The 20,534-nt window shown below is 40.5% G+C and overlaps 1 protein-coding gene across 1 annotated transcript in view; it reads left to right on the top strand.

Moving 5' to 3' along the window:
• fam135b (family with sequence similarity 135 member B) overlaps positions 1-20,534 on the top strand; it is a 52,627-nt gene that overhangs the window by 19,508 nt on the left and 12,585 nt on the right. The window contains exons 5-13 of the mRNA XM_065471287.1: positions 3,716-3,786; positions 4,572-4,745; positions 5,344-5,470; positions 9,039-9,198; positions 9,872-9,921; positions 12,103-12,258; positions 16,458-16,531; positions 16,612-16,766; positions 16,872-18,831. Of these exons, the coding sequence (XP_065327359.1) occupies positions 3,716-3,786; positions 4,572-4,745; positions 5,344-5,470; positions 9,039-9,198; positions 9,872-9,921; positions 12,103-12,258; positions 16,458-16,531; positions 16,612-16,766; positions 16,872-18,831 (2,927 nt within the window). The remainder of the gene's footprint in view (positions 1-3,715; positions 3,787-4,571; positions 4,746-5,343; positions 5,471-9,038; positions 9,199-9,871; positions 9,922-12,102; positions 12,259-16,457; positions 16,532-16,611; positions 16,767-16,871; positions 18,832-20,534) is intronic.

Genomic DNA, 20,534 nt, shown 5'->3' with positions numbered 1-20,534 from the left:
ATGTTCTGGGTAAACATTTCATGTGATGGCTATAACAGGGATAAAAATGCATTTAAATAAACAAAGCTTATAAGTTAATGTAGCTCTAATCTTTGAAACTACTGGTCAGTCTGATGGCTTGCCTTTTGGTGCTGTTAGCTAATTTTCTGAGGCTACCAGAGTAGCCCGGATACTTGGATAGACGTTAAAGGAAATCCAGTTCAGAACTTCCTGTTCAATGTTTATGAACCCAGAAAATGTAATAAAGCTTATTGAAAGCTAAGTTGACCTCAGACACAGCAACTGTTTTTGCAATTGCATTGGTCATATTAAATTAACTATTAAATGGCTGCTAATTGGTTAGCTACATGCATGAACTGTTCCAGAAAGAGTTAGTGGTAAGTAACAGATTTTTTTAAATGGGCACTGATTTTACTTTTGGAATAGGTCTGAAGTAGAATATTAGAAGAACTGAACTTTTCAACTTTTTGACAGCTGGCTTTCATTTTCAGGCCTAGAACTTTTCTCCAATACTTTCTTTAAGGGTCTGTGGGCACACTATAGTTTTTTTTGTTAACGGAGGCATTAGCGGTTTTTAAATGTGATGAAATGATTGACACGAGTTTGGTTCCCTGAAAGATAACAAAAGCTATTCACTGTAAAAGGTTAATTGCCTTTTTCAAAGGAATTCTGTCCTAATCATAATAACCACTCAACCAGTGCGAGGGTCACCGAGCTCGTAGACTCGTTCCGTGAAATTAATGTTATGTAACTGAAAGACTCATGTAAATTGCCTGTGCACCCAGACCGGCCATATTTAGTTCAACTGATCAGGTGTGTAAACCTACCTGACAGTTATTGATGTTCTGTTTTACTGTGGGCGTGACCCTGAGAATCCACTCTGCCCATTTTTGGCTGTGGGAGCCACCGGAGCTCAAATTGATCAGCAGTGACAGCGGTGACACGGGCTCGAGGCTGGGACGTGGGAGTGTTAAGATGGCCTCATTTGAAGCTAATCATGCATTTGATAGCCGTAGCTCACACATTGACATTACTCTAAACCGTCGCTCAGCTGCTCCCTAACATATGGTGTATACGCCTAGTTTACTGTGGAAGGATTCCTGCTTCTGCCAGAATGTGGATTTTCTGTCTCACATGACAACTAATTTTAGAAATTTTCATTAAACGTAGGTGTTGCTGTGGAGGTGTGGAGACAGAAGAGCTTAAAGGCATATCAGATTTCATCTGTAAGCTCTCCCGAAGGCTCCCCGCTCATTAACCTTCCGGAGGTTATCTGCTGTTCACAGCTACAGATAGCGCAGACGAAAATAGCCTCTCATTTCCCCTGTGCACACCCGATGTATTCTTAATCAATCACACCATCAATATCAGGTGGATTTATACGTTTACTGTAAGCGCTACAAAAGTGGAACTGCTTCTATTAAAATTTAACAATGCTGCACACCAATCCTCAGAAGAGTCTGTTGCATCCATTTTCGGCCCCGGCTTTGTAGTTTCCTAATACCGTTTTTTTTTTTCTTCACTTTGTTGTTCAGATTTATGCCTTTATTTTCTACGGCACTTTGAACATGAGAGTAATTGAATTTTTTTCAGCCCACATGAAAGACATAAATGCCGGAATACAGAGAACATAAATAGTTAATCAAAAAGAACACTAAAGTGGCTAAATCAGAATTGCAAACAAGGTTGGTTACATTAGCTTCTATGCCAAATAGCAGCAAATCCATCATGTTCTTGTTCGTACCGTGTGATGGCCGTTCCCCTTCATTAATTCAGAATTTCTCCATTCACGTGAGTGACAGTAAATAAATGAGAGTCAGATCCTTCTCCACAGAGCACAAGTAGCTGCCGTATGGTTTGATGAGTGCAAAGATAATGTGAAAGCTGAGGCTACAGCTGTCACATCCACCTCTGGGAGATTTTTGAACCTGTTAAATGAACCCTGTCATCTAGAAATGGCATTTATAAAAAAAATCCAAAACAAAGCCGCAAATATTTTTGTTTTTTAAATAAATTTTGTTATTTTCAGAATATGTTTTTGTGAAATATCAGAATCTACATACGTTGACTTTCACCAACCTACCTGTGTTGCTTAAATCTGGATATGAACACTAGTCTAGTCGTCTGTGTGAAACACCCAACAGCCTCTTGCATGCACTGATTTGTTGCACTTCCGTTCTGAAGTCTCAGTTTTGCTTTCGCCATTGTGCCAGGATGGTAGCTGTTGGGTGTTATCAGCAGTGTTGGTCAAGTTACTTGAAAAAAGTAATTAGTTACTGATTACTTCTCCAAGAAAGTAATCCCATTACTTTACTGATTATTTATTTTCAAAAGTAAATAGTTACTTTATTACTTCGTTACTTTTAAAAAACATGATACACAACCTGAATACGTACTAAAGCAACAGACCTTTCAGCCCAATTCTATTTTTTCTGCATAATCCATCATATAAAATTGAATCAAGTGAAAAAGTCTGTTTTTAAAGCTTGTTTTATTAGTTTTAATCTTTTAGCTTTATGCACATTGCATTAAGCAAAAATGTAATTATATGCAACAGTCTTTGACTTGAAGAAATTTGTTTAACAATTAAACCTATTTTTTGCATATTCCAGCATATAAAAGAAAATAATGTTTTAGCGGCACTAAGTCCTGTCGCTTTTATATCTATTGTCACCTGGAGGTTTGCCCAGTGCCGCAGCGGTCATGTCAGTGGGGGGATCTCTGTGAATTTCACACTCCCGTGGCAGCGTGCTAGGTGCTTGCTCAGATTTGAAGTTTAATTTTTTGCTGTAGAAAGAAGTTTTCTTCCCATGCAGAGTGTACAGCAGATGCTAATGTTTTTGTCACTTTTTACGGAATCAAACTCAAAGTAATGTAAGTACGTGCAAGCTTTAAACGCTGCACAGTCGTACTCTCTCCCGCACTCCATATTATCCATTATTGATCTACAGACATCTGTTGCTGCCACGGACGTCGCATGCTTGTACGTAATTGTCATGAGACACTCACACAAACAAAATCATGGTCTACTAACACAGTAACACAGTGTGCTTACGGGAAAGTGACAGTAATCTAATTGGGGTTTTTTGCAGTAGTAGTCCCTTACTTTACTCGTTGCTTGAAAAAACTAATCGGATTACGGTAACGCGTTACTGCCCATCTCTGGTTATCAGCCATTGCTAACCAGCTTGATTAGCAAGGTGCATTCATAATTCTGTGATATCAATGCTACATTTGGTTAGCAAATAAACAGGTGGAAGTAAATAAGTATAATCGAACACCGATTAAAATACACTAATGCAAAGGTACAGAGACCAAAACTCTCACAGACTCATAGGACACTTGATGCCATGTGCAAAGCGAGTTAACCCACATTTGGTTTTGTTTTACACCATTAAAAAGCATGTTTAGAAACCTGGTAAAAAGGGATTTGGCTGCTATGGACAGTTTCCCCACAATAATAACTGTGTGGATGGAGACATTTGTGTACATCTGGACACTGTAGTTAGGGGCGTGGTCACCTTGACAGACAGGTACCAGTTGAGGTAGCTGAACTTGACCTGTCTACATGGGGTGTTTTGGTTTGTTCTGTGATACAAAGATTACAATAGCACTTTGGTCAGTCAGTTTGGATGGAGGTTTTTTTTATGATTCTTTTGTGCCCATGGTCTTTCGATATTTATGCATCAATAACCTTTATCGTTCCCATTTGCAGGTGGAGGAGGCCTTGAGTGAGGTGGATTTTCAGTTGAAGCTGGATCTTCATTTCACTGACAATGAGCAGCAGTAAGTTTCTGAACCACTTTGAAAATATGTGTTTCGTGTGTATTTGAGATGTGAAGTGAGCGACTTTCCCATTTGGCTGCTAGGCATCACTTTAAGCACCTGATCACAAATATACGGCATACGATCCATGATTACAGGGATTTGTATATTTGCTTGGGACAAAAGGAAGAAGAAGAAATATTTAGATTGTATCATCATTGTTGATATTGGATTATGAGTGAGCAGCTTTCCCAGTTATTTAAAACCGGTACTTGCTAAAGGCAGTTGCCCTGATATTTCCCACTCACTTAACAAAGAGATGCTCCTTTTAATGTGAGGTTTTAGGCGCTTCAGGGTCACACTTTTACTATCAGCAATAAAACCACTTCTTTAGTTAATCTGCACTCTCTGGCACAGATACAAAGATTATCAGATTTAAATTTTTTATGTATTATTTAATTCTCATTTTCAGTGCTGAAAAAAGCAGGCATTGAAATTCTGTTTAGTAATTATTGTTTTAACAGTCTACTCATAACATAAATAACAGTTATGACTTGTCATATTAATAACTTTAACTGTAATTATTTTCATTAGGGTTTCCTGATTAATTTAATATACCAACAGAGAACTTTACAGTGTAGCATTATCTAATTAAAACATCTGAGTACTTCCATCAATGATTTTGTTTAGTTATTCTGTCCTTTGTTAGATGAGCCATTCTAATGGAACAGCTGCAAACATTATGGACGATGGCAAAAAAAGACGGTTTTCACTTAAAGAGTTGGGTTTTGGTTTTACTCCCTCAGGTTGGCCGATATAGCGACTGTCCCCTTGATCAGCAGTCGGACCCTCAGCCTCCATTTCCACCCGCGAAGAGGCCTCCACCACCACGTCCCTGTCATGTTCGACTATTTCCACCTGTCAGTCATTTCTGTCTCCATCCACGCTTCACTGGTTGCCTTACATCAGCCCCTGCTCAGGTAAAGTCTGGAAAGCTTGCAACTGTTTCGCATCCTGCAGACAGAATCTTCACATTGCACAAATTTGTATCTGATTTGGTATGATCTCAGGGACCCAACTATTCTTTTCACTGCACAATCTGCTAATCCGTTATCCAAACCTTGCTTGGATTCATCTTTGTTTCTTTATAAATAAGCCATTCATTTTGTAATCTATGGCTTTGAATGCTGTTTGGAGATGTGTTCAAGAAAAAAGGTCAACCATCTGCAATGAGCAGGTTTTAATTTTTTAAGTGAAAAATCTAACTGAAATGAAACCCATACAATCAAGCAGGCGAGAACGTGAGCTTGAACTGCTGGCGCATCTTTTGCAATTGATAATGTATCTCTTGGCGAGCTGAATGAATAATTTTCCAAACACTCATCTGATGAATTCAGCCGTCAGTGTCATAGTCGGTGTTCCAACATGCATTACATAGATTACTGCAGCACTTGACTGATTGCAGCGAAACTGCTCTTATTTCTCAGTTCATGTCTTCCTTCAGAGTCACAAACACTAAATACAACACACACATATTCATACTTTGCCCCTGCTGTGTCATCCCTGCTCTCTCTCCAGCTTTGCCCGTACGGGGAAGGGCTCCTGGCTTGGGAAGGGCTCGCCAGAGAGCACGAACGACCCGTCCGCCATGTCTGTAGAGAACCTCGTGTTCGGCGCTGGCTACTGCAAACCTGTCATCTCTGAGGTGTGTTAACCTTTAGCAGTTCACCTGCTTTCAAATAGAAAGTCACACAAAGTCAAAGCCTATTTTGTCTCACAAAGCTGAAAACAAATGTCTCCCTTTGAGCTGGTTGTTCTCTTCTTTTTGTGAGCGAGCAGCTAAATGCCAAGCGATGACGTAAACAGAAAGGTTTAGGACAGAGGCCGACAGATTTAGCCGGGATTTGTTTGGGCATGTCATCCAGAAGCAACTGGATTTTGAGCTGGGAAGGGAGTCGTCCTGATTTGGATTACAGATTCCAGACCTTGTCTGTCCTTCAGAATCAGTCATTTGTTGGCACTATGCAGAATCCTGTAGGTTTTAAGACCAGAGGCCAACGTGGTGATTATCACTGTGCAGCGCTGTGGTGTTTCATACTATTTGTTGAAGCCGCTTGCCCAGGCTTGTAGGCTTCCAGGCTTAGCATCTGGAATTGATAGGAACTCCCACTGGAAATGATGGTGCTGTCTCTCATGCCTCTGGCTTATTTATAGCGCACTTAAGATTCACAGTGAAATAAATAATAATCTATCATAATTACTAATCATGATTATATATGGCCTATAGCAAATTTATTTTATTGCCTTTTATTCACCTAGGCATATATTAGTAAAAAGCTGTATTCAATAGTAGCAGGTGATAAAAGACACCCATGACTCATGTTTGTTATTGTGACTCAACAACTTCTTTCTTTCTTTAGTTTTGTAATTAGCCTTGATTCTGTGAGTGTGTAGCTAGCTGTCAGTCAATAGGAGAGAATGCAGCACTTTGGTTAACAAGCCCTACAGCTCGCAGATAAAAGTGAGAAATCTGCAGCCGTATGGAGACACAACCAGTATACAGCAGGCGTGTCAAACGTATGGGAAGCGGGCCCGAAAAGGCCTCATCAGAGGGTCCAGTGTGAAAAGATATCATTAAAAATCAGAGTGGTGATTCCAGCAATTTCTTTTTTCCAAAAGTCTCATAAAAAGGTTTTGTGCATTTGTCGATCCACTGTGTGGGTGCATTTGAGACACAGTGCCACTTTTTTACCATCATTTCTCCTGTAAATGGAAGATTCATGTACAAAGTTACATGCACTTCTTAAAACTAGAAGAAAATGTTTTATATTTCAATATGTTACAATGCAGTGATTCTATCAAGCACGGGTGAACGATAGTTTTAATCTCACATAGATTCCTGTCTAGACTAGTTTGCATAGTTTACAGATAAGGAGCCATAGTAACACAGTATCTCTTTGCACTATCAAGCAGCTAGCCTGTTCTCGTGACTCTTTGGACTCGGAGCAAACAGTACTGAGCAGGCGAAAGGAAAAAAAAAGTGTGACCTTTTTCAAGTCTCCCAAGAATTGCAAAACTTTACCAAATGCAGTGGTGTACTCCCAACGCAACCCGAATCTATGATAGTTTCACTGCTGCTGTTTGCAGGTATCACCGCATATCCAAAAATTATATTTTGGGGCTCTTGTTCCTTACTGAGTTTAGCTTTCTTGTGTATATTTGGTAATTACAGCAACATAAGGTACAAGGAGTTTTTCCTCAGGTTTTATAACATGCATCTCTAAGGTCTCCATGAACGTCACGGTCTGCACAGTAAATCCTAATGAGCTCCCAGGCCCCCACGCCACCTTGCCGCTCCTCCTCCCGGTTTTTACTCCCACCCCTGGCTGGGCGCTTTAATAAGCTCAGCGTTTAGCCAAGCGGGGGGGTTCTGTTTGATCACAGTAATGAGTTGTGCTTGCAAGCGCCACGTACCACATAGCTGCAGGTGAAAGCTGCGCACAACGCTGCAGACTCTTTCACCTTTATTTATTTACAGCTTTTTACCTGCGGCTACACTTAGTTTCCAGCACTTTCCCCCTTTACATGTGTCATTTTGTCTAAATCTTGTGCTTCTGCTGTAAGATAAGACTTTTTTAAATTTGGCGTTTCTTTGTAAAAATTATACACAAAACTGGAACACTGGAATGAAACGCTACCTGCATGCTTCAGAAGTAAACGGCTCCATAGCAAATTAAACAAGCAGCAAACAGAAGCAGAAATCGACATCAGGTGAACTGTGGCAGATTTTAACCATTGTTAGTGTGTAGAGAAACTGCTTTTAGGATAACGACTAGTTTATAGGGGAAAAAAAGCTATTTTTCGGTGCATCTCGCTTACAGACCCAGCGGGCCTCTATAAAGCTAAAGAGAATTATGGAAGTAAACATACAGGTGTTCCTTCCTGGTTTGGGTATACTCCACTGGAGCAATTACAGAGTGTGCACAGGTATGATGATAGGGCCGGCAACTTTACTAGCTCGAGGGAAATTACAGTACGTCCTCAGATACTCAGGCATCACATGCCTTGTGGAGCTCTACACTCCACAGGGGCAGCCAAACATCTCAGCATTGGGTGGGAAGAACTCTGTTGATGGGTGTTTGGGGTCAGGGACCATGGATGGTGGTAGGCATACTGTGATGACTCACGTCTACAATGATGCAGTCTTTTTGGACCACTGTCTCTTCTAGAAGACTTCAAGGCTTTGGTGATTTGTAGTTGGTTGCACAGTGCCAGCAAATACTATTAACGGCTTTGGTGAAGCACAGCTAGAGCCTGTCTTTCATTGTTAGAGAGCCATCTGCTGGAACAAAGGCCCATATTACAGCCCAGATTTTACTGGCCAATCAAAAAGCAGAGGTTTGCACTTGAGCTACCAGATTTTGTTGTTTTTATTATTTCTCTTTTTATGTGCTGGTTCCTTGTCAAGCAGCTCTCCACCTACATTTTAGCATACACTTATCTATGTAAGAAAGAAACACTCAGTGGTAAATGGGCTGGCAGGCAGATGAGTGAGCCACAGCAGACACTGACAGGGGTTAGTTGTTTTTGTTATACTTGATGACTCGCACCCTTTACATCCTCAGTTTCAGTTTCCTTCTTTTGGATGAAGTGCAAAATAACACGGTATAAAAATAACTTTTCTACACCAGCTATCACTCAGAAAAAACTGATGGTACTGCTTTCATGACGCAGAAGCAATTTTTTGGGCACTTTTTTGGGGGATGACTCATCTACTCAAAACCATATCTACCTACAGGCACAAACAAAGGACCTGTGTCTGGACGTTTGATTCTAGTTCAATGGATATAATGTGAAGCATATTTAAATACTATTTCATACAGATTGTTGCACAGATTTTAAAAAGACTATTCTCCAAACAGTGCTTTGCTTCTTGGGCAAAGTTCCCACACCTGGGACCTCTGAAGGCCCTAAAGGGCTGCCTTACATCCACGTGTGCCACATAAATGTCTTGATCTGCTTTTGCAGCTCACAGCTAGCTGTGTTTAAGAGGCATTTGTTTTATTGTATCAGATCTTCCAAGGAGTTATTGTGACTGCAAAAGTAAGCTTCTATTACTAAGAGGTCAGAGCAACAAACCTTCAAACCAGGCTATAGTAGAGCCTGTTAAGTTCAAGTATGTGTACATGTTTGTCATTAAAAGAGGACATTATTCTTGAGAGGTGGCTCGTGACCTACATAGCAGCTGACATTTCCTCTGTCCTTCTCCTCAGGGAAGCTTTTATGTGCCCAGTGAAAACTGCCTGCAGAGAGCTCATACGTGGCACCGGCGACTCTGTCGCCTCCTGTTGGTGGCACACAGAGGCCTGCACACGTACTACACAGCACTCATGAAGGAGATCCCGCAGCTGCAGCAGATTCCTCTGGAATCAGGTGGCACATATATAGAAAGCCTTGGACCTGTTTCTTCATTAAAAGTCTAGTGAGATCTGAAAATAACATATTGGAACATTTTAATAATGCAGGAATTGTTTTCTTTGTTTTTTTATGACAATGAAAACTATTAAAAATATAATTAAAACTGTAGAAAAAGTATTATTTTAATGAACTTGTCAGAAAGTAATTTAAAATCACCCCAATAGAAATAGAGGACTAACATTAAACAGTTTACCTGTACTGAAAACTAAACTATAAGTATTGCTATTATTTGATGTACTTAGAGTACTTGTTATGTATTCTGTAAACCTTTTTCCGACTCTGGTACAGTGACACTATATTTCCCCTAAAACCTTAACTTCGTATATATGTAGTGGAGTAAAAGCATGCTAATTGTAACCTCCAGTTTTCTGAACACAGTTTGATCACATGGTCTTTAGCAGTAAATGTAAATGTTTCTATATTTGCCCTTTTAGACGGGGCTTCGTGCAGCCTCTTAGCCACTCAGTAAAACAAGCCATTTCAGTTCCCTTCACTTCAGCTTGTCTATATCTAAAACTGTGCACATATGTTTAACTTGTTTTATAAGATTTTCAAACTATATGTGTATATGACCCTCTGTCACAGGATAATGAAAGTTAAAACTCCCCAAATATCTTTATTCCCACAGATGTGTCGCCTGTAGAAGAAACTCTAAATCAGCTGACAATAGAGCTACAGGTAAGTTCATGCCTTTGTATGATAGTTACAAACATATCTTATCTTGTTGTCTCTTTATAAATATTTTATTAAACAAAAAAATAGGTAAAATGCAGGTTAATCTATAAGTAAAAATAATTAAACTTAACAATCAATCAAACCATTACTTGTATGTGAATTATTGACATAATGCTATTTTATTTTTAACCTCATCAATGCACAGCACACACTGACAATAACAAAAATACTTTATTATAGAGCTCTGTGTAAGAAAACATTACTTTTTTAGAGTCTAACCAACACAGCAGCCTCTGTCACTTTTCACTTTGATATCTCACTAGTCCATAGTACCTGCTGTTTCCTATTTGTTTCTATTCTAATACAAAAAAGCACCAGCATGCTAAGAATAGATTCACATTAAAAAAGTTATTTCTTTGTATTGTTATGTTCTTCTAAGGAATCAAACGTCTTAATTTTTAAAGTGATCTGGAGCAAAAGTTTTCTAGACATTCTGACTCAACATTTTTAGTCCACTCCTTCTAACTGACCATTTATTAAGTCACTCAACACTGACCTATGAACTATCAAGCAATCAAGTACAGGATGAGCCAGTGGTCTCACTGCACATAACAGAAACTTAGCAAAGAAACACTTTTAAATACTATCTATAGGCACTTTGTTACGAGCAGCCTGTGAAAAAAATCCCGATTTGCTTCCATGTGTTTAGATGAATCTGCAAGAAATGCCAAAGACAACGTTTAAAATAGTATTTTTACACCAGTGAGGTGATTCCCAAAGAGCTATTAGTCAAAAACTTGGTGTATCTCATAATGGTGTGCAATGTGCTCCTAAAAAATTGGAGGTAACTGAGCAAGTGTCGGACAAAATAAGATGTAGCAGACCTAATGATATATATCACAGATGAACAGTATCTGATTTAGGAAAAAATCTGAAGACTCATCAGAAAAGGACTCTGTGGAAGGGTGGTGGTAGTATGTTGGGGTTCAAATCATTGAGTGGGTCATGAGAGATATACAACACTGGGTGTCTACAACAGAAACAGTCTCTGGTGTGCAGCTAATTTTTAGCCAGTGTTGTTGGGAATCTTGTCAAATTTATGGAATTATGAAGATAGAAAGGTGCCGTCAGATTTTGATCCACCACGATACAACTGGAAAATGTCTGATTGGCAACAGCTTTGTTAGCATGACAATGATCCCAAACACACTGCCACTGCAGTAAAAACATACCTGGATAGAAAAACACACAGTGGAACATTATCAGTCATGGACATGCCTCTCCAGAGCCCGGACCTCAACATTACTGAAACAGTGTGCACAGTGTTCATCTTGACCAAAAAGCATAAAGCAGCCAACATCCAAAGAAAAGTGAATCCTGGAGAACTATTCCTGAATAGGAATAGAAATGACATGAAAGCTTGACTAAGAGAGTTCAGGCTGTAGCAAAAACAGGACTCACTATTCATGTCGTGATCTTTATGTTTATGTGCAGGAATCTATTCTTAGTACTTATTTCAGTTTACTTCCTTTAGTTTAGCTGAAAAAAAGGGAGTGTTTTAGTTTTTTTGTGCCGTCATTGTTGTTGTCCTGATGGCGTTCACCTGTTATTCTTCTTCTCCATGCTGTGTGCAATTAGTTGGTTTTCTACTTCAGTCTTTGTCAGCTTGTTGTGTGATCCCCGTCTTGCTTCTTTCCCACTCTGTTTGTTACTGCTTAAGTGCTTTTACCCTGGTTGTTTTTCTGCATTTGGTTTTAATTTCTGTGTTTTTCTGGCATCTCAGTGTGCATTGATATGTGCCTTAATCAGAATATGTTGGGGCATTTAATAAAATCTGTTTATGAGGCCGGAGCTTTTCAGTATAATGAAGCTATTAGATGATACCAGTAAAAATGGTCGTGATTAGCGTTTAGGTGAGCAGCTGCCAACCAGTCAATCTAGGATCTGACAATTCTTCGCTGTGTAGGCAAACTGCCACTCCATACTTGGATATAAATTTCCTATTAATAATCCGCCCACAGTCATTTTCATATCAGACAGATTGTAGATACTGTTTTCTTTGTAGGTATAAATATGTGAGCAGGACAATCACCCATCCTTGGACTTGTGCATGCTTTATTCTGGGAGTTCTTTGAAATGCAACACTTTCAGCTAAATATTACAGGACTGCGTTTTTCTTTTCAGCTGCAAGAAGGCCACGAGAAGGTAGCGGAGCAGATCAGCAGGGACGTAAGCCAGCTCTGCTTCCAGCTGGCTGCTCTGTGGAGCTGCTTCCTGGAGGCCGCTGTGTTCAACCCCCACATCCTGTCCTATCTGGCCCAGGAGCACCACACGCTCAGGGTGAGAGTTCAGCTCCATCAAAGGCAGGCTTATACAATGTTCAAACGTCATCATTTGCCTCTCTGAGGTGCTGAGCCTTTATTAGGCCCTGGTGCCGATATGTTTAAATATAGTGATTGTGATCCTCTACACCCACGCTAAAATGCAAGAATACCACAGAACAATAAAACATGTTTCATAAGCATTGACATTTTATCTCTGAAAGCAGCTCCTTAAAGGCATGTTGTCACCAGTTTTCAGAAAGTAGCATGACACTGAACAACAGTCTGTCTAAGAAGAATCAAACTAACTTTCACGTTGATGAGGAAAAACATGTCAAAGTTCAGCCCAATCAAGCATCAATAACTGTTATGCACTAAAAACGTTCGGATGATTACCTATAAAAGTACTGTTAAATTTGTCCATCATAAAGATAGTTTGGATACAGCGTTTTCACAGGACTCAATGCGCACTCGTGAAAAATGAAGTACAGCCTTACTGCTTCCATAGGAATTTGGAGGTTAAGTAGGAGCCAGGTGCTGTTGATTAAGTGATCGTCCCAAAAAGGACTGACCTCTGTAAAAGCAGAGGTGACACAGTCCTCCCAGGGGTGGATATCCCAGCAAATTCATCCCAAGATTACCTCAAGCAAAGCTCAGAGATATTACAAAACATTACTTTTTAGGAAGAGCTGCCAGGAGAAAGTATCGTCTCCCTAAAAGGAACATGGCAGCAACTTTGGTTGCATCTTAGCAAACCTCAAGACTTGAAAAATCCATCTATCAGATCAGACCTTCTACCTACCGTTCATCTTCTTCTTCTTCTACTACCAATACTGGCTGCTCTCTGTTCACTGATCATCACCTACATCCTTAACCTTCAACACCTTCTTCCCAGATATCTGGCAACTCTTCCCTACCACCCAGGACCAGTTTTTGTGCAACTTTGCTCCTTCTTCAACTTCGAATATTTAATCCCTGTTCCTGCCTTCACTTGCTTCCTTTTCTTGACTTCCAAAGTCAACCTGCACCCTACCAACACAGTGCTGTAAAGACGAGTGGGCCAAAAATCCCCCCACAGTGATGTTAGAATCTAATAAAGTCATAGAGAAAGTGATTACTTCACATTCTTGCTAGTAAAGATGGTTCTGTAAGCTACTGAATGAGGTGTACTTAGTTTTTCACAGGAGTGCATAAAGTTCTGTAAAAAGAATATGCATGTTACTGTCTCCTTAAAGTTTGGTATTGGAAATACATCTGATCCCATGACATCAACGTCTGTTTAACCACATGAAGATAATAAGATACCAGAGGCAGCCAAGTCAGTCTTTAAAAGGGGAGCTTTGTTCTCATTTCCAGCTCTGCATATTTATTCTTGGATTCTTATAGAGCAGGGGTGGGCAATCTCAGTCCACGAGGGCCGGTGTCCCTGCAGGTTTTAGATCTCACCTTGGGTCAACACACCTGAATCACATGATTAGTTCGTTACCAGGCCTCTGGAGAACTTCAGGACATGTTGAGGAGCTAATTTAGCCATTTAAATCAGCTGTGTTGGTTCAAGGACACATCTAAAACCTGCAGGGACACCGGCCCTCGTGGACTGAGATTGCCCACCCCTGTTCTAGAGTAACTGCACATGATTTAAATTTATTATTATATATCAATACTGACCCTCAGTTCATCCTCTGTCTAAATAAGCCTTATAAGCTCTCCCTCCCCCGCCCTTAAGCCTAGTTGACTTTCTCAAACAAAAGATTTGATCGCAGGTGGGTAAGGAGCATGAAAAGTCTGTGCTTAGCTTACTGACAGGGCTGGACTGGGACAAAAAAATCGGCCCGGGCATTTTGACTAGAGACCGGCCCACCAGGTATTACAGGAGAAGCCATAAAGCCTTTGAATGAAAACAAAAACTGTTGTGACAGGGATGTACACTGTCTTGTTGGTATATGTATGATTTCTATACATTTTACATCAGATAAAAACTTTGGTTGTAAGATTCAGATAATTATTTATTAAAAGCGAAACATTTTAAATGAGAATAAGAAAGAAAAGTATTTCTTTGTGCCCCCCTTTCCTTGTTAACGCCCTACCTGCCCCCCTGGCAAAACTTTGCTAGATCCGCCCCTGCACAGTTACCAGTTGTCAGCTACGTAGAAAAGGATGCTGGTGTTATTTGTCTCTCAGAAACAGCTCATAACTTCCCTTCAACTCATTCATGTCACCTAAAAGGTGACATGTTTCTCCATCACCTGTTCAGCTCTGATGATTCAGTAAGGACATCTCCTGGTTTCATCTTCACGTTTCCCTCTCACCAGATAACCAAACCGATATCATGACCAGCAGGTTTTACAGCTGTGGCTCCAGCAAACATCAGCTGATACTAGAAATTAATATTAAGTAAATTCTAACAACAGCTGATCAAGCTTAAACGTGCTGCTGTTGTTTAGCGTGACATCCTCTGGTTTCCTCTTTCTGGTGCAAAGCGGGCAATAAACAAACAAGAGAGACGGGACTTGCGACAGAAAAGCTGATCAGCTGATCATTGATCAGTTTCATGATTGAAGTAGCAACATGAGAGGGAGGGGGAGAGAATGAGAGGAGAAGAGGCAGCTGCAGCGTAAAGACGCAGAATAACTCCAGCTTTGTGTCTTTTTTTTCATTCTAGCTGATGTACGGGACAAACTGTGTTCCTTCTCAGCTCAATACGAAACGCGTAATATTTTCTTTGAATACGAGACGATTCTGTTGTTTACGGGACGGTTGGCAACTCTACTAACTAACCTTATGAATAAAATAAAGTTCACTATCAGTAACATCATAGCACCGAACCAGCTGTATAGAAACTCCGTCATGCTAGCTAGTAAGCAGTACGAGTTATTGTAACTGACTGTAAAAAGTCAGCACAACGAAAATAAACTACACCTTAACTTAGTTTATATCTGACCCAGATAGACTGCAGGTCATAACTTCTTACCTGAAGTTCAGTTCACCTGACACTCGGCCGCCTCGGGTCTCTCCTCCTGCCTCCCCTTCCTCTCACCCACCTGCTGGCCTCTGTGAAAGCTCCACCATAGAAACCACCACCAAACAACTGAGTTATTTTTACACATCTGCCAGCATCTGGCCAATCCACCACCTTTCATTGTTTATACCGTTAAAAAAACAACAACAAAAAACCATCAGTCTATAAAAACGAAAAATCACCGGTATGCCCGATGGCCAGTCCAGCTATGCTTAATGTGTAAGATCAGAGACAAAGGTTTAAATGATGTAATTTCATATCATGAACCCCTGATCAGTCATGTCCCATTAAATCAAGTTGTCCTTTTTTCCATGTACATAATTTATTCTGTTGTTAAATATTGAATACACTAATTTCCAATCTTGTGGAAAATGCATCAAACCTGTTGCCATTAACACAGCAGGCTTGCTGCTCCCTCTCTGAGTCCACGTTTAGACTATGTTTAGCCTCATTGCTGATGCACTTGATTATTTGTGAGCTTTGAGTGTTTCAAAAGGAATTATTCAAATTATAAATGCCATTCTGGACCTCCATATCTTAAAACTTGCTGAGCAATCTAATATGATTTCCCATGCAGTTTCTATTAAATCACTGGGCTGTTTAATATGAAAATGTGCTACACAGTGGAGTAGGTCTCAAAGCTTTTTCGTCTCAGTTGTCTGAAAATGAAAATGAGCATGTTTGCTTTAGTATTAGATTACCTCACGGAGATACTGTCATGCTTCCACTGCAACAGTGCAGTTAGGATTTCAATTAACATTTATTCTTCAAATATTGTTGGGTTGGAAATACACCAGAAACAATATTCCTGGTGATTTACCTGTCGTGGTGGCTGACTCTTGAGGTTGATGCATTTCTAATTAGACATTAGACTGGAAGAAGTGATTTCCTCGCACACGTTGTCATTTTATGAGCTAATGTTAATAACCTCACAATATCTACCTGGTTGTCAGTGTCTGTTAAGGGGAACAGGTTCGAGTTAAGTTCAGCCTTTATATGGAACATTTAACATTTAGACAAACCATCCTAAATAAAAAAATTGTATCTTTAAAACCAACGTGCTCATCAAATACTTGGTAAGTTTTTCTTGTTTATTGAACCAAGAAATTGAACCCAACCATAGGTTTGCCAGTGATCTGAGACTGAGACTGAGGCTCTTAACAAAAATAAATTTTTTTGTATGTCTCTGGAAACACAAGGTCAGGAGGTTCTCCGAGGCATACTTTTTCACCGAGCACCACAAAGAGATATCTCTGACATTTCAAGAGGAATTGTAAGTACCACCCCTGTCAGAAAGCTCATTCTGTGAGTGCCAAGAAGTATAATATTTAAAATTGAATTCGCCTGATTTAGAATCAATAGACACGGCCAGATAGCTGCAGAAGTACGGAGCTCAGACTACTTGACCAAGATGCCTCCTTTACCTGTTGAGTGCCTGGACATCGATGGAGACTGGAACAGCCTGCCTATCATCTTTGAGGACAGATATGTGGAGTCTCCTCAAACACGTACTACAAAATATATATCTTTTGCTACCTGCTATTGACATATCATTACGTATTGTCTCAGGACCAAACTCTTGTTCTACAAACTGAATTTCTTTATCTTTCCAGAGTACACATCACATGTGCCAATGCCTGCAACTGCGGATGAACAAACCAACTTAGATCTTGCCAAGAGGATTCTCGAAAGCAGCCAAGAAGCCGTATCACCAGCAGTACCCAAGGATTCTCTGGGTAGTGAATGCACGGACCTGCCCTTGTATGTCTCGCTCAAAGCAGACCAGAATAAGAGCGACACCAGATGTACCCAGAACATCATTCCTACTGAGGGCAGAACTGAACTTTCCGCGGCAGTGAAGGATAACTTGACGGAAGCAGCAGAAAATCACAGCCAAAATAAGGAGAGCTATAGTTCAGGCGAGATCTACGTTGCAAATAAGTCATGTGATCCTTGTAGAGGAGAGGCACTTTTGGCTCCCTCCTCAAGCTTTAGTCCCCTCACAGATTCTGTAGACAACAGTGACAAGTCTTCTCATCCTGTAACAGAAGTAATTGCCCAACTTTGTGATGCCACAAACCACAGCAATGCAATAGAGAATGAAAACACTGCAGACCAGTCTAACATCGCCATGCCTTTAAATCACTCAGTGGATGATGAAAGTGAGGATGTCCCTCCTATCAGTGTACCTGCTGGCTGTCCAGTAATACCACTCTTTCCGGGTGAGCTCAGAAAAGAGACGACTCATCGCGGAGGTTTGGTCGGCACCAAGGTCATGAAGCGCTCGTCCTCTGTTATTTCAGACTCTGGTATCGAGAGTGAGCCCAGCTCTGTAGCGTGGCCAGTGGAGGCCGCACTGCGAGGACGACCCCCTCTGGACTTTTCCAGCGAACGGGAGATCCCACAGCAAATAGTGTTAAATCATCCGGTGCACCGCAGCTATCTGGAAGGCCTGCAGATGGAGAGCAACGGCAGCCTTCCAAGTGGAGGTATACAGGCTTCACTTACATCAATTAGTTCTCTGCCCTATGAGGAGGATCAGCATCAGAGGCAGCTAAGCAAGCTGACCAAGTCTGTTTCTGCGCCGCAGATAAGTAGCCCAGAAGATGTAGAGGATGGCCATATGCTGCTCAACCAGGAAACAGATTGCAAGAGCTTAGTACAACATGAAGATTCATGTAGGACAAACTGTTCTTTGTACAGCAACCTGGATTCTGAACAGTCAGAATTATCTCCATTAGACATGAGTTCATCATCAAATCCTGGCCATATTGTCAAGGAGAATGGGACCTCTGAAAAGTCAAACTCTCCACAGTACCTGTCAGAGACATACAGGATAAAGTCAGCGTCAAGCAGTGTTTCTGAAGTATTACTTTTACAAGAGTCTGCAGAAAGCCCTCATGTCAAGGAAAGTGCTGTTATTGGCAGCCAGAGGGAGAATACGAACAATCAAACACACATCAGTGGAGTAACCTCAGTGAAGGATGTCTTTGTCGTTGAATCGGAAACAGTGCCCTGTGGCTGTGGAAACAAACCATGTGTGCATGAAAGTGCAACAGATCAGGAGAGGATTAACACAGGAGATGAGTGCCAAAGTTTCCATCAGACCCAACTATTCGGGCCTGAGAAACATGAATGTCTAGATCCCTCACAGATACTTATAAAACCTTCATGCTTCAGTGATCTGTCCAACAGTAACAGCACCACACAGAGGCCAAGTGACCCCTTGGGCGTGACAAACAGAGAGATAGTGTCACCTGCTGATGTAAATGGACTATCGAGCTGTGAGAAAGCGTCTTTGGACTGCCAATCCAAGGCCTCCAAGATCCCTAACTCAGGACTAGCCTTTGTGAACAAGAAGATGGTGGAGGTGGTGAACATGTCAGTCTCCTGTGCCCCAACCTGCCTCCCATTTTCATCCGTCCTGAGAGACTCTCCATCTATTAGTGGAATGTCCACTCGTCAGACTACCTCACCTATCACCCATCAGCCTCTGGGCTCCTTCGGTATCATCTCCTCATCTTCACTCAGTCCCCTGAACATGGATGAAGAGACAAATGAACGAATGCTGAAGTGAGTTTTTGTTTTTCCTAAACTTATTCTTAGCAAAGGACAGGCATTCTACCTCTTTGTATCCCGCTAAGTTTATTAGTACACTTACTACTTACTTTTGTGTTGCTGCTCAATACAAAAAAGATATTTTAAAGTACAAATCATATCCAATTTACACAGAGTTTATAAGCCTATACAACTTTCTTGTGGTATTTACCAAGCAGTAACATTTAGAAATGAAAAATTAAATGCATTAACTAAGCCAGCAGGCCTAGCAATGCTTGCTAGCTTAGCTAATATATAACGTCTCATTGAAATGTGCTCAATTCTCTTTGCACTGCAAAGTAAAATAACTTTTCCCAAAGCAAACAAACAATATGCAAGATGCATGAAGTTGGGAATATGAGAAAAAGCAGAAATACACAAAGAATGATACACATACAATGCCAGTGTGTGCTAACAAAGAGACAAGACTTATGCTGCACTTTGGTTTGCAGAACAAGCAAGAAAACCAACAACTGCCTACTTAAAGAAGCACAAGTATATTTTCAGTCTGAAGATCTTAAACCTCTGAGGTCTGAGTTGACATCACTGGCAACACCAACTCTAATCCCAACCTAACCATAATCAGTGGGAATTTGTCATATATGTTTTTTTTAATGTGTTCCCTCAAGTTCTGGCAATGAGGGAATCAAGAAAAAAAACAAAACTGACACACTGTAAACTATTCATATTTATTCAAATAAAGGCATCTTTTACCTTTTTCTAAAAACTGTTTTAGGGTAGGACGAGGGTTAGGATTATGGTTACCACCTATGATGACTTTGGCCTCAGAGGGTTAACTGGATGCTTCAAATAAATACCGAACTTCAAAGTTACCAGTTTAGGCAGAAGAAATCACTGTAAACCTTAAACTTAGTTACCATTAAAATGTGGCATTAAACTGTTGACTTCAGTCAACACTGACCTATTGAGTAGCTGCAAATTTCAAGATGTATTAACATAGCTGTGCAAATGTTCTCAGTCCTTTGACATCAGTTCTGTTATGCACGTTTAAAGTTCAAGGACAGATGTGATCAATTTCACAAGTTCTGAAGCGCAGTATTTAGCTTAAATGTCTGCATAACTATCTATTAAATATGTACAGTGTGTCTTGTACAACAAAGCTTGAAGGCTTTCTTGATTAACACCCGCCAAACACGGAAGATGGAAAAAGTCTTGCCAATTAGTGTAAAAGTAAAGTAACCATCTTAGCAGATGTCCATCAAAATCTGTAGACATTTTTTCTGATAAATACTTGCTTGTCTCCAAAACATTGGGCTAGGGTTAGGGTTTGAGACTTGAGGTCATCACTAATGAGAATTTAGATCTCAGGGGGTTATGGTGGGCTGGATTTATGTTCAGGGTTCCTTTCTCAATTTGGTGTCAATAAAAAACTGTTTCTAAAATTTAGCTCGACTTCTGAAGGAAAATTTTGCTGGAGTGTTAATCATCATCCACACCAGCTGCAGGAAACAAGGCCAAAACATGAGGGGTTTTCATGGGTTTTGGGAGATGACTCCTGACATCTGGTGCAGTAGCTGGCAGTTACTCATGCTTGGAAAGTCTAGCATAACAAAATGAAACGAGGGCAAATTTGAAGCAAGGAAGCCAAAACGAGGTGAAATGCCTCCTGAATGTATTAAGTCACATCAAAGAGTACACAGACAAATCCATCATGATAA

Source organism: Pelmatolapia mariae, linkage group LG22 (assembly GCF_036321145.2).
Source record: "Pelmatolapia mariae isolate MD_Pm_ZW linkage group LG22, Pm_UMD_F_2, whole genome shotgun sequence".
Lineage (NCBI taxonomy): Eukaryota > Metazoa > Chordata > Actinopteri > Cichliformes > Cichlidae > Pelmatolapia > Pelmatolapia mariae.
This window is presented reverse-complemented; position numbering and strand designations above follow the sequence as displayed.